The 14,678-nt window shown below is 38.2% G+C and overlaps 1 protein-coding gene across 1 annotated transcript in view; it reads right to left on the bottom strand.

Annotated features, from left to right (window-relative positions):
• Nucleotides 1-283: 283 nt before the first annotated feature.
• insra (insulin receptor a) overlaps nucleotides 284-14,678 on the bottom strand; it is a 56,049-nt gene continuing 41,654 nt past the window's right edge. Inside the window, exons 9-21 of the mRNA XM_055058203.1 lie at nucleotides 12,162-12,329; nucleotides 10,225-10,423; nucleotides 9,287-9,570; nucleotides 8,895-9,034; nucleotides 8,294-8,453; nucleotides 7,374-7,473; nucleotides 7,223-7,290; nucleotides 6,108-6,337; nucleotides 4,925-5,035; nucleotides 3,401-3,560; nucleotides 1,492-1,621; nucleotides 1,172-1,306; nucleotides 284-702 (exon numbers count right to left, since the gene is read on the bottom strand). Coding sequence (XP_054914178.1) covers nucleotides 345-702; nucleotides 1,172-1,306; nucleotides 1,492-1,621; nucleotides 3,401-3,560; nucleotides 4,925-5,035; nucleotides 6,108-6,337; nucleotides 7,223-7,290; nucleotides 7,374-7,473; nucleotides 8,294-8,453; nucleotides 8,895-9,034; nucleotides 9,287-9,570; nucleotides 10,225-10,423; nucleotides 12,162-12,329 — 2,243 coding nt within the window. The 3' untranslated portion in view covers nucleotides 284-344. The remainder of the gene's footprint in view (nucleotides 703-1,171; nucleotides 1,307-1,491; nucleotides 1,622-3,400; nucleotides 3,561-4,924; nucleotides 5,036-6,107; nucleotides 6,338-7,222; nucleotides 7,291-7,373; nucleotides 7,474-8,293; nucleotides 8,454-8,894; nucleotides 9,035-9,286; nucleotides 9,571-10,224; nucleotides 10,424-12,161; nucleotides 12,330-14,678) is intronic.

The raw sequence follows: 14,678 nt of genomic DNA, 5'->3' as shown, positions 1-14,678 counted from the left end.
ATTGGCAATATATATATATCTATGTACAGTATATAAAGTACAATCTTGAACAACGGAGAAGCAAGAGGTTCGTCTTTAAATACAAAAAGTGTCTTGTGGCGTCCGTGCGTGGACTCGCTGTAGTGTGTGTTTGTGGCATCTGGAGAAAAAAATAAAGTCCTGAGATGTGTGTTGAGGGGTTTCTGAGGACAAAGTGATCAAAGTGTGATCTATCTATATATATATATATATATATATATATATATATATATATATATATATTATATATATATTATACATATATATATAAAATGAGAACAAAAATAGATTTATTCTGTAGCATGGACGTGGTATTGAGGGATGTGTTAGGACGGGCTGGACCGCGGCAGCGCTAGTATCCGTCCATTGGTTTTGCCCCCGTTCATGTGCGTGAAGGGGATGTGGTGTTCCTCGTAGCTGCCCCGCAGGCCCACAGAGGACGCCTCGTCCCTGTCCGAGCACTGCTCCCTCTGGGAGTACGACGACGGGTCCAGGGGGATGCTCTCCATGTTCTCCATGTCCAGGTCGAAGTCCTCGCTCTCTGGCAGCTTGTTGTCCTCGCTGTAGAAGAAGGAGACTTCCCGGAACGAGGGGTGCAGGTCGTCCTTCAGCATCTCGATGATCTCCTGGAAGGTCGGACGCATCTTCGGGTTGTACTGCCAGCACATCTGCATCAGGTTGTGTCTGTGGGACGAGATGGAGTCCCTTAGTGGACACTTGATCATTTGTAGTAAAGGATGGATTAAAAGGATGCAGTTAAAAATACTAATATAAGTGGAAAATATTTACAGATAAATATTTTTGTAAATTTAAGATTTTGCATTTAAGCTAAAATGCAAAATGTGTATAGAGCTTAACTACTGCTCTGAGTATGTTGTTTATTCAGAAAATAACATTTTGGAGTGTGGACACTCCTGTTAATTAATTGGCAGCTAAATTAGTTGAAGATTATTTCAGTAACTCATTAATTGTTTCAGCCTTACATTTGATACTCCAGACTGAAAATTGTTATTGGCACCTACTTTACTCTATATAAGCAGAACAAACCTGGTCTTCTTCACACATAAATAAATGCAATATAAAAATAGCTACCTTTCCTTAATGTTTATATATTATCATTATAGAGACAAACAGGTTTTGTGTGTGTGCTTACAGTCTGTCTGCGCAGTTGTCTGGCCGGTCCAGGAAGCCTCCGTCCATCACGAACTTGAGGACCTGCTCATTGGACAGGCCCTGGTACGGCTGCTCGGCCAGGGTGCTGATTTCCCACAGCACGACCCCAAACGACCTAGTGACCATAGAGATCAGCTGATTAGACATTTGACAGACTAATAAATCCACCAGTAAAGACACTGAGAAAACGGAGCGGGAGCTGGTGAATACCAACAAAGAAAAGAAAGCTTACTGGTTGGTTTTCTGGTCTGGTTGGGTTGTTCTTGGTGAAATGTTGAAGAATAATCTGTTTTTACTTACCAGCAGTCTGAATGGGCAGTGAAGACGCCGTCCTTCAGAGACTCCGGTGCCATCCACCTGACGGGCAGGAGGCCCTTCCCTCCTTTCCGGTAGTAATCCGTCTCATAGATGTCCCTCGTCATGCCGAAGTCTGGGAACAAAACGTGATTGTAAGATTCAGAAATTAAGCTAGAAGGATCCAGAGATCTTTTTAAGATTGAAATATTTTCTGAGTATGACTGGTCTGTTTTATCTACTTCTTATAGGCAACCTATCAGGCTTCCTTGAACAGATTAGGATTGGTCTATGGTCTATACAAAACATATTCATTATGTTTTTGGCTCAAAATTGTTCTTGCAATTGTACCACCATACATGTTTGAAAAACAGAAGTAAAACAACAAGATTGCAGAAAGTGGTTTCTGGGTGGTAGGTTAACAACAAAACACTTCCAGCAGCCATTGTACAGCTGTACAAACGTGCTGGAAGTGTTTTGCTAGGCAATGGCACAGGGTCCACAGGTTGCTAGGTAAGAGCAGAATGTGAATGTTGAATGTGAGTTTTTGAAGTGGCTCCTTTTCCAGACACCAAAAAATATTAACTTTTTTTCCAGAAAGACCCCCCAACAAACCAGCTGGTCTGTTTCTAGAAGCAGTAGAGACCCAAAAGGAAGAACAAAAACATGCAAAATATGAACTTTGCATAACAGAAGGAGTCGACTGTTAATTGTGACAGGAGCTTTTCAGGCCATGTATTTTTTTTATTTTTATTTTTCACATTTTGAACCAGTGAACAAATTTCAAAAAGCTCCGAAATGAAGAAAAAAACACAATCATCCAACATCAGTCTTCTTAATGTCAGTGCCAGGAATCATTAACTGCTCTCAGAGGAGCAGAGTTTTTGTCCTGTTTCTAAAGCACAATAACATTGTTGTACAACCCAATGCTGACACAAGCAGGTTGTTGAATTAGTCAAGAATTGGGACACATTCTGTGGCGTTTATGACCCTAAAAGGTTGAGTGTGAAACATTATGACACAACAACAAGTGGAAAAAAGACCTGAAAACTAACGGTTCAGTTGTGCTGCAAACTGCAACCTAAATAATGACCCACTGTCACTGAAACGGTTCACATTTTCCTCATGTTAAAAACTTTGCAGTATTTAATTTGAATTTTACATGCTGGGCTAGGCGTTTGTGACATGTAGCTCTCATAAATGTTAAAGAATCAACTGTTTTAAATATAAATCTTGCAACAATCGATGGTTTATGCTTTTATTTAATATAATAAGTAGATTTCACACAACAAAATATCATTAATGTTGTTGTAGAGATATATTTTTTGGCATAAAGTTGGAAACTATTATGTCTTTTTTTTCCATTTTCCACATATTTCACCACCCCACAGAAGGAAATGTATTCGCCTCCTTTCCTGCAAACATTTTATATTATACTTCTTTATTTTAAAATCTAAATACATAAATTAAACAAAGCTCTTTAATATGCCAGTAAATTTCCCAAAGTAGAGGTTTATGAAAATATTTAAGTTTAATTAAGTGTTATTTAGCTACACTGAAGGCAAATATGGCTCCTAGTTTAAAGACAGTGGTTCTTTAAAGGCCTCCGGAAGACTGATAAGTTTCAAAATGTTTATGAATGAGAAATGAAACGTCTTCAAGAAACAATGAGCTCAATGAGCTTTAGCGACATTGCAAAGAAGAATGGATAAAAAATTAAACCTGTAGACGTGTGAAAACCATCTATTTATCTTTTAATTTACAATACATCTCCATTTTATGTATCTTGTACAGGCATAATTAAGAAAGTACATTTTTCACAGATATCATAAGAATGTGTCTCTTCATGCTGCCACCAGGGGGCGACATCAGAAAGCTTTTATTGCTAAACCAACAGCCTCCAAGCAAAACGTACCTCCTATCTTGACTGTGAAATCGTGAGCCACCATGCAGTTTCTGGCTGCCAGGTCTCTGTGGACAAACTTCTTGGCGTTGAGGTAAGCCATGCCGTCTGCGATCTCGGCGGCCATTTGGATCATCTCTTTCAGAGTGGGAGGTGGACGCCCAGGGTTATTCTGAGGGACAGGAGACATGATTTTAAACATATGATCTGCTGCAAACTGGCCTGTTTCCCTGAAATGCTCTCAGCTAGCGTCAGAGGTAACTGTTTAAATCTGTCAACATCCCTCAGTCCTCTGCCCTGTCCGATGAGTCTGTTTACAGACATTAAACCATAGTTTCCTTAAACATTACACTGTACATTTACATACTCAAATTTAAATACAGATATTAAAACATCCAATGCAAATGTTTTTGCAAAATCTGTGGAAATAATCTTGTGTTTCTCTGCGCAATCTTTCACGATGCTGCAGACAGAGAGAACGCTAAAATGAAAAACTAAGCTAAACCCAAAGAACGCAATTTTTTCAAAAATAGTGCCTGAAAACAAAACACTGGGACAGAAGAGGAAGACAGACACACAATGATGTATCAACATCACAACAAATAGGTACAAAATGTTAAAAATAAAATCTCACATACCAGATCTGACTTCCAATCTTAACAGTTTTTTTCTTCTTGCTTTTCTATCTAAAAAATTACTCTTTAAAAAGTGGCTTTTCATTCAATTATCTTTTCTTTGAGTTTTACTTTTATTATAAGAAAAAAGACAGAATTTTTCCAGTGGTACAAATCAAATTAAGAGGACAAAAAAAAAGTAGTTTAAATGAGAAAAAATCTTTTGAGTTATCAGGATCTGACGTAACCGGCTCAGTCCATGTGGCTCTTTCTTCGAAACAGCCTCAGTCGTTTGAACAATCGTTTCAAAGTCCAGCTACTGGTAATAATTTGATGCTGACGTGTTAATATATGACGCGTTTCCTTATCTGTGAAACCAATAGTAGAACTTCACTAGATGCTTAACATTCCACTCTTCATATTTTTTTATCTTTTTGTGTTCGAGTTCTCATAAAATTGCTACTTCATTCTCCTAATATGACTTCACTCTTAAAATATTATGACTTTCTTCTCATTTCATTAAAAAGAAAATATTATATTCTCAAAAGCCCAAATAAATAGAAGGTGTAAAAGATGCTTGTCAACAAGATGGCGGCACTGGATGTGCTGACAACACATGAAGTTAAAATATTAAATCTTCCAAAGCCAAAAATTTGATTAGTGAGTGAAACAGACAAAGTGTCTTTATTGTCTGAATTCTTAATTAAAAAGGTCTCTTAGTTCAGAGATTTTCATCAGTACATTCTCCAACTCACATTCTTGTCTTTAGAAGTAACATTTTCATTCGGGGCTAAAAATAAAAAGAACTGTCAGAAATTTGAATTTGTACAACCCGGGCTGGGACCGGTTGTGCATTTTTTCCACAAAAATGCAGAAGTGAGAGGAAGAAACTAAACTAGCGAGTGAAACCAAGATGTGCTACCTCAGCATCAGGACGCAGAGAGCGCAGGTAGCTCTTCAGGTCTCCGTGGGTCATCAGCTCCATCACCACCAGCGTCGGCTGGCCCTTCGACACAACGCCCATCAAGCGGACCTGAGAAGAAACAGCATTATTTATTTATTACATTATAACTTCATATGACATAGCTCTCATCTTAAATACTACTTTTAATACATTTTAAGACCATAATGAATATGGGCTATGAAAGAGATATTCATTTTTTTTTGCACAAAATTATTCTTAGTTAATGAGATTTTAGGCTAATTAAATCTGTTGGTTTTGAATTTCTTACAGAATGAGCGGCTTTAAGGCGTCTTGCCACTTTAAATCCAGATGACCTGCTGCTGTCCACAATATTTATACATACATGTGAAAATGGCTGCAAACAATGTGCAATTACACAACCGTGCAATTTTGAAAAGCAGAAGTAGAGCCTCCTGCACAACCAACCTTCAATGCAGCAACTGGTTTCTGCATTCTTTTGTCAACAACAAAACACTTGCAGGATTTTCCACAGTGTATTATAAGCCTAGCAGACAACCAGGCTTTACTTGAGCCCATAAACGTTATTTTACTTTAATACATCAGTAAAGCAAATTGTGTTACTCTAGTTTTATATGTAATACAACATTCTTTATATTTAAAAAAGATAATGGAATTTGATTATACATACAACACCTACAGAAAAGCTAGTTTCATTTAGTGCACAGCTATATTTGTTTTTGTTATTGATGTTTTATTTCTCAGATTTCTCAATTTTTAGCCTTTTTTTAGCACAAAAACACAGTGGGTCGACTGGTGCACTTCCTTAGCACCGCTACCACTGGGTTTAGTTCGTCATCTGGGGGAAACCTTTACTTGCCTTTTCCAGTGGCCATTGTAGAGCATATAAAGTGGTTAAAAACAGCTGACTAAATGTACTGGAGCTCATTTTGAGTTGCTATGTGATTTGGTGCATTCTGGGGGGTTTTGAAACAGCTCTTTTTCCAGACACCAAAAGATCATTTTTATCAGGACTTTTAGAAGCAGAAGATTTTTAGAAGCAGTAGAAACCAAAATGAAAGTACAAAAACAAGCAAAATTTGAAGATGAGTCATTTAAGGTCTTAATTTTAAATAACTCATTGTAAGACTTTGTAAGTAAACTGGCGTATCAGTTTATTTACCACATGGTGGCAGCTGAAGGCTTTCATGACCGACGCCTCGTTCAGAAACTCGATCCTCTCCCTCAGGCTGGCTGACTCGTTCACTGTCTTCACCGCCACGTGCGTTTCGCCCTCGCCCTTCACGATATCCTTAGCGATGCCCTCGTACACCATGCCGAAGGAGCCCTGGCCCAGCTCCCTCAAGATGGCGATCTTCTCACGCGGGACCTCCCACTCATCCTCCTCGTACACTGCAAACACATTTCAGGTTTTACAGCCTTCAGTTTCAGGGGAATACTGGAAGGCAGGTTAGAACAAGCCGGACCAGAGCATCTCCCAAGTTTTTTATGAACACAATTAATGTCAAATTCTCTGATGTGTCGTATGAAGCAGTCGCTTCGGTTTGATTTATTGGTGTTCAGATGCTTTGATGGCTCGAGTTCGTGTTAACCATTTAACAGATAAAACTGAGCAAATAGTTCTGCAAGTTACTGACTGGCAATGATGTTCTGCGCCAACATCAAAAAATGTAAACAAATGAAATCAACTTAAGATGATTTGCAAACAGGAAACATCTGGAAATTTCCGCTGACAATGAAACGTTTAAATGCCTCTTGAAGAATCTGACAGAAAATTGATCAAACAATAAAGTTAAATACAAATACTATTAGTTGAATAGTTTGTTCTTCAAGGACCTTGAAGTTAATGGTTGAGGTTTTTTTTTTTTTTACATTTTTGTTGTCATTTTACATAAAACAAAGTTTAAATCAAATACTTGGTGTTTTCTCTGCTTGATGAAAATGATTTGACCTTTCAAAATCTTTTCCATCACAACTGGAAATGTCACACACGGCTGTTTAAGGAATAACAACCACTCACTGCGTCATTAAATAACTTGTTGCCAGGCAGTAACTATTGATTAAATCCAGTGGGTGACTTTTTTTTATTATTATTTTTGGCCATGCATTGTTATTAATTTAGCCGAATGGTTGTTTTTCTTTAACTAGTCTATGAATCAGCACCTTTGTTGAAGTGAAACTCTTTAGGAAACACAAGCAGCTAATGCTGTTGATTATTTCAGCTCCATTTAAACAGGATTCACTGAATGAGGCACTAACATCCCTGTGCCTGCTCACCGTCATTAGCGCTGAGGTACTCTGGGTTTGAAGAGGCGTAAATGGGTCCGCTTGGTCCTTGGGTTTGACTGGAAGGAAGCGGACAAACACCTTCAGATGACAAAGCGATTAAAAGACATAAAAGTCTGAAAGGAATGTGAGAGCTGCGCACTTCTTCCTGAACACGACGAATCCTGCCCCGCCCAGAAATACCAGCAGGAGGAAGCAGATGAGCGGCCCGATGACAATCTTGAAGACGTCGAGAGGGCCGCCTGTTCAAAACACACCGTCACATTTCAGGTGGAAAGAAAAAGACACGATTCCCAGGCTGCTAATTATACATGAGCCATGCCTGGATGGACACAACAGCAATCATTTTTGTCGACATTTTGAAGTTTTTTGCTGGTAACTGTTTAGTGAAGCTCTGATTTTAGAAGAATTTAATTGAACAGGTGTTCCATCATCTTAGGAAATGTAAGAAAACAGCACTTTTTAAGTTTAGTTTTTCAATTTGTATCTAAATTTGGTAATTATCTTCAACGATCTGAATTTGAGAGAGCAAAATAAAAAAAAAAAAAAAAAAAAGATTCAGTAAATCGCATAAAAAAAAAAAAAAAGATTTATTATTGATCCCAGTTCAAACTTCAAACAATATCCAGGAGATATTCTACATCTTTTTAGAGTTCTCTTCATTAAAATATTTCTAAGTATTTTAATGACTAAACTGCATTTGATTTAGTCTTTTTTTTAGATGTTTTTTTGGTCACATGACCTTGTTCTGAAGAGGAAAAACCCTTCAAATGTTTCAGTAGAGTAAAATGTTCAAGCATGTTTTTAGTTTATGGAGTAAATATTTCAGTTTATAAAGAAAAAAGCAGATTCTCTCTCTGTATGGTGATAAGTGATTCATTCAATAAATATTTTCTTCATGTTTCACTTTGGATAAGAAAATTCAGAGTGACACTGTAAGAAATGTGAGCTTTACTCTCACTTTTTAAAACACGCTGCTCCTATTTTGAATGCAGCTGTACTTTTTGTCCCTCGTCTCCTCTGGTAGTTTTTTATGAAATTTTTTCTTCCACAGACACTTACTCGGATGCTGGACGTAGAAGTACGAGGGCTTGGTCCACGACCCGTTTCCAGCCAGCGACGTGGCTCGGATCCTGACCGAGTAATTCCCAGGATGCATCACGCTCAGCTTGCAGCCGCCGGACGTTTTGTACATGCTTCTGGACACGCAGTGGGGCAGCTCCTGCAAGGAGGTTTTGGAAAATTGACAGTTATTTTTTTATTTCTTCTGAATTTTTAAATGTTTATTCTGACTTTTATGTCAATATTTTACGCTTTAAATCTTCATATTGTGCTTTCCCCAGTAGAAAAACAACGTGTGGCTACAAAAACATGTTTTTGACAGAAACAACAGGCATCTATCCCTGAGATGAAGCTTATGTTTTTTCCCTTTGTTTCCATGGCTACTAAAACACAGCACAGCACTAAAATTACTCGCCCATTAGTTCTCATTAAACTACCATCAGGCAAATTTTGAAATAAGTCACGTAGACATGGCCTCTCCACACTGCTGCGCTCTGTGAATGGAGTTAATTTGTTGCTTATAAATTTGTTGAAAGTTGCTGTTCGAATAAGCCAGTCTGCTCTGTGTTGGAGGAAATACGTAAAATAAGTAAGTCTTTACCTCGGCGTCTCCGACTCTCTTGTAGTTCACCTCATACAGGATGATGATGCCGTTTGGTGCTGCAGGCTCCTTCCAGTATAGGTGCACTGCGTTTTCTATCACTTTATGAGTGATTTCACCCAAGATGTTATCAGCTTTATCTGTGGGGAACAAAATCTTTCAGAATCACATATTTCAACAAATTCAATCATTTTACTAAAGCGATGTTATTTTGTTGCATTTTAGGCAATAAAATGTTTATTAAAAAAGGGTTTGAATTGATTATTTGCATCTTTTGATGTATTTCTAATATTCCACATATGAAAAATTTCCATCAGAATAATTGATAACTAAAATAATCGCTAGTTGCAACCCTAATCAAAAGCTTTCTTTTTCATTTGGAGGTGTTTTACCTTCGGGCATGGTGCGGGCGCTGACGTACGCCGCCATGCTGCAGCGGCTCTGGTCAGTGGGGTCGTTGCAGGCGTGGACCTCAATCTGGTAGCTGGTGAAGTGTCGCAAGTTGGAAATGACCGTGGACTCCTTGGCGTGGACAACCACCATGATCTTTGGGTATTCCTTGTTCTCGTCCTCGTCGTTGGGGACCCTGGTGCTCCCTGGCGGGCTGGCGGCGGTGGTGAGGAAGGGCTGCGTCCTGTTGGCGATGCCCATCACAGAGCGCTTCTGTCTCGGACGTCTAAAAAAAGCAGACGTGTTTAGATTTTAAAAAAGCTGGGGCTGTCCATTTTAACACATGCGATTAGTCTGAAATGTTTAACGCATTTATATTGATTAATTTAAAACCTAACCCGGTCTTGTTCTGCGGTCAACAATGCAGAATTGGAAACGCAAGTGAAAAGATGAGCAAAGAGAGAAAACTTGAATGCCTCGTAACAGAGGCTATAGATCTCAATTCTGAGTTTAAATCCCGCCTACATTTCCTTTGCTGCATGTCTTTTCCCCACTGCTGTCAGAAAACTGTCAAATAAAACGCAGCAGCACCAAAAAATTCTTACAAAAATAAACACAAACACTGCCATGGACATTTGTACAAAACCAAGGTAGTATCTAGCTACTTATTGCATCGTTAAGTTATTATTCCTTCGAAGAACAACCTGTTTGTAGTTAATGTTTCTAAATTACGTCTAAATTACAAAATGACTTCTTTCTGCACATAAAAACTCTGACATTTGATTTGAGTCATTGAGAAAATGTGCGTTTTTACATTTCAAGCTTACCGAGTGAAGCTGTGATTTACTGCAGCGCTAGAATGTCGTTATTAAATTTCACTAAAGGTACAAACATACGTATCTGATGATCTTAAAAAATGAAAACCAGCCTTTTGACTTACTTGACCTCGAAAACTTCATTGTGAAGGTAGTTTTCAAAGGTCTTCCTGTACTCCGAGTCTTCTTTCTCCTTCTTGAGCTCCTTGTCCGTTTTTGGGCAGGCACAACATTTCTTCCCCTGGCCCTTATCCTCCGTCTGGTTCCACTTCTGCTCCTCGTCACTGTCCACCTGAGTGGGCACCCGTGACGGCAGCTTCATTCCTGGTGGCAGGCAGACATGCGGAGCAGGGAACAAAGAGAGACATGGCAGGTGAAATAAACAGCATATTCGCTATATCCACACACTCCTGCAGGGATTGTCTGTCATTGTCAACCTCTGCAGCGGAGATAAATTAACCCTGACAGGACCTCCCTGCAGACTCCAATCTCTATAAACATGCAGGCCTTATAGAATCGATGTGCGAGTGCAGATCGGCGCTGACGGCTGACGTGAGCCGAGCTCGGCTCAGAATAATTGAACCAAAATAAATGTTTGAACTCCGTTTGAACCTGAGCCAGAGCCAAACGAGGGTCTGGACGGTCTGAAGTTTCATTTCCAGATTACGTTCACGAAAAGGAGAAAGAGCTCATAAAAAGAAGTAGAGATGCTTCTCAATTTGTTTCAGAAAAGTGCTGCTTCAGTAGCACAATCTTTTTCCACATCAAATACAAGATCTTTTCTCAAATGGAGGCCTCAAAGAAGGAAAACATTTTTAGAGATCATATGATAATGTAAAATAATAGCTTCTATTCATCTGCAATTAAGTCTCTATCAGGGATTCTGAAAGTCTGACTTGTGTAGTCAGTGTAGTCATCATCAATACATATTGCTGGATTGGACATCAATTATTAGCTCCTGGCCACAGGATCCTGCAGGTGCTGTTACTGTGCATTCAGCCAAATCATTAAACCTCAAAGATCTGATTTGGGAAAAATTGGAATCTGTCACAAATTGGTTGTAGCACCTTTCTTTTTTTTATCCTATTTGTATAAAATATCACTTAAATTAAAGCTAAGAAAATGATCAATGTTTCAATAAGTAAAACATGTATGCATAAACAGTTTAATTTCTGTCATTTCTGTCTCTTATATTGGACAATAATTTAATTTTACATAGTTGCCACTGCAGAAAACAAGAGTTAAAATTTTACTTAATTGATCCTATATTTTATTTCTGAAATGTTACCCTATTTGATGATTGTCATGAACATTAATGCAGTTTTGGTAATTTATGAAACTCTTACAGCTACAGTACACCACCACAAAAGGAAAATAACTGCAATAACTCAAAATTAAAAACTCAAAACTACTCTTATTCTTCTTTTCTTTCGCTCTCTGTATCGGCTTCCTGCTAAACATGGAAACCGTCTGACAGCAGTTCCACTAGCTGACAGAGTGGAGATTACATCAAAGTGTATGAAAAAAAACCCTGAAAAACATTTCCACGCAAAAATGATCCATAAACAATAAGAAACTTTAGATTCAGACAATAATTGACTGTCTGAACACGAGCAGTGATTGATTAGTTTAAACACCTGCTCCACTGATGATCTATTTGAGTAAGAAAGTAGATGTTTTGGGTCGCATTTTTTTAGTTTTAACTGAACTGAAACAAACTGTGTAGCACAAGTACATGCCAAGCGAGCATAACTAACCTATTCACCACTATATACTGTATATAAATGTTCTTATTCGCCTGTGAAATGTGATACTTTTGGGCAAACAATAGCAAAACATTGCATTAATTTAGATTCTTTACATGATTGTGTCATTTTCCCAACAGTCATCAGTATTCAGAACTGGATGCCTAGCATCGGCGCATCTTTGCTGCACAATAAGTGAATTGACGGCCCATCCAGTAACATATATCACTGGAAAAAGTACTAAAAATCTCTGAAGTGACATTAGCCATTATGCAAAGTCGTAAAACCCTCCCCCAGAAGGCCAGAAACCTTCCCACCTTTCTGGCAGTAGTCAAACTTGTAGAGCTCGCTGGCCTCAGGCTGGCGCTGGTAGAAGACCAGGTAGTGGGTGATGTTCCCGTTGGGATCGTTGGGAGGTTTCCACTTCAGGATGATCTGAGTCGACGAATTGGAGGAAGACATGGGGTCCAGTGGTACGGAGGGTTCTGCACAGACATTGAGGAAAGAACTGTTAACCAGGAAAGATATTTAATGCTCAACAGAGAAAAAATGACAACTAGGATTTAAAAAAGACTTTGTGTCTTGTATGCTATGGACAAAATTCAGGGGTCCTTCTTCTTTTCATGCCCACGTTTCTAAACAATTGCACATCAATTTATTTTTTGAGTATTTGGAGTTAATGTTCAGAAATATTCTCAAATCTAACATGTAATTTTGCTGAAAAGCCTGGCTTTATTTTCTATTTCCATTCATTTTGATTCTGATTCTCATTTGAACCAGTTGACTAATACGCCTCTTGATCATTCTAAAACAACTTTTAATTAATTGCAGTCACACAATCTAATTTCCTTAAACATAAACTATGACTAGAATGGAAAAAATACTTTGGTTTGTAAAATGGGTACAAAATCATTTAAATGTTTTACTTCAACAAATAAATTATAAGAGATTTTACTCCAGTTTTCAACTAATTTCTTCTATCAATAGTAGCTGAAAAATTTAGCTCAGAAAAAAGGACGTATTGTTACCAAGCTTCTGGTTTCTGGTCTAAAATGTAGCAATGGAAATGCACTAAATGCATTTTTTCACAATTTAGAGATAACCCACTTCATAGATTTGGAACAAATCTAGATATACATCACAGTTCTTTGTTTTAGAAATTAAGAGTGGAAAATTGCAGTTTCGATCCACTTTGTATTTCAGATTGTTGCTCGATAACTTAGCGCTTACTGGCACGTCGCCGCCTGCTCAGGTTCTCCCCGCACTGCTTTTTAGTGTTTGATGTTTGCGACATCAACTGCTTTGGTTTTTGGCCGCAGGCCTCGATTCCACAAGTGGAAGGAAAATGGTACTCTGCTTTAAATTGTTTTACTTTTACAAATAAAAGTCTGAAAATTGCCCCTTTTACTCAGATGAATCCAAATAAAAGACAGAATTTTCTTAACAAATCCCTTATTTGGCATGTGTAATTTTACTGCGTGAGTTAAATTAAGTTTCACAGAGGTGTCTGCCTACCGACACAGAGTTGAAGTTCAAACTCGGTGGTGGCAGAATAATGCTATGGGAATGGTTTTTCTCAACGTAACTTAGATGGGGTTAAGCAATAGAAAAAAAAAACTGTAAATGTTGAAAAACTCTAATTTTGGTAGGAGGCTCGCTGTTGGATAAATGGCCCAGTCAAAGTCCAGACCAAAATCAAATAAAGAATCTGGCGTGGTTTTTAATTGCTGCCCTCCATCCAATCTGAATAAGGCTTGAACAACTTTGCAAAATATTTGGAGATTCTACAATAATTGACTAAAGAGGGGATGGCATCAAATGTACACCACACTTTTCAGATTGATCTCTAAAAATGAAAAACAATGGATCCGTTTCCTTTCCCTTTAGATCAAACTGTGGTTTGAGAAAAACCACCTGCGGCCCGCGTGTTTATTTGTCATGACGTTAGCTCAAAGTGCGGTGCAACCGTTAGCTTACCAAAGGATTGAGTTTAAACGTAATAATGGATAAATGGCTTAAGAACATGTCACTAAAGAGAAAGCTGGAAGATTCTGGGAGAAAGTTTCTAAGGGGGAGTTGCAGAACTTTTGTTTCTGGACATTATTAGGATACATAGCTGTAGGTCTGCGACATGATGCTGGCGAGTCGGTGAACAGCGCTGCGCCCCACGCTGACTAACTGCATCTTAATACCTAAAATAAAACTATTTATGTTGGGCTGTGTACTAGCTGGAAGAGAATGTTTTTGCCAACACAAGTCTATGTGTCTTTTATTATGCCTCTAATTTACAAATAGCCCTGAAACTTTATTAGTGCTCGAAATACTTGTAGTAAAGAACTTTTTTGGTTTTCTATCAATGGAAACCTTAGAATTTACACTTTCAGTCTCTGTAAATAAATCAAAACTCCCCCAGTTGATGTGTTCATGGTTTTATTGTGGTCAGTCACATTTACAAAACAGCACCACCCTTCATACTATGAGGAACAAAGTCAATGAGTTGAGAGACTAGTATTTTAATTCGAGGTTGTATATATTAAGATTTTGTGTTATTGTCGAGGTATAACATCAAATTCCAGTTTGAGATTATAATCTGACAAAATGAGAGAAACTCAAGGATTGTGGATAGATTAGCGTCTAAACAATGGACGTGTTTTACCCCTATGTGAAGCTGCCGCCATAGTTATGAACTGACTTTCTTTTAGTTCAAGGTCATTTTAAGGACTTGGGTTATTGCATCAATCACTGTCAACAAGCTCCACATGACTAGAAGCTCAGTCAGTGTGAGATTTATGAAAACTGAGGGATTAAAACACGAGAGATTATTGGTAGGATTA

This window comes from Poeciliopsis prolifica, unplaced genomic scaffold (genome assembly GCF_027474105.1).
Source record: "Poeciliopsis prolifica strain line A6 unplaced genomic scaffold, Auburn_PproV2 SCAFFOLD050, whole genome shotgun sequence".
Classification (NCBI taxonomy): domain Eukaryota; kingdom Metazoa; phylum Chordata; class Actinopteri; order Cyprinodontiformes; family Poeciliidae; genus Poeciliopsis; species Poeciliopsis prolifica.
The sequence above is the reverse complement of the archived record's forward strand: the minus strand, read 5'-3'. Positions and strand labels throughout refer to the sequence as shown.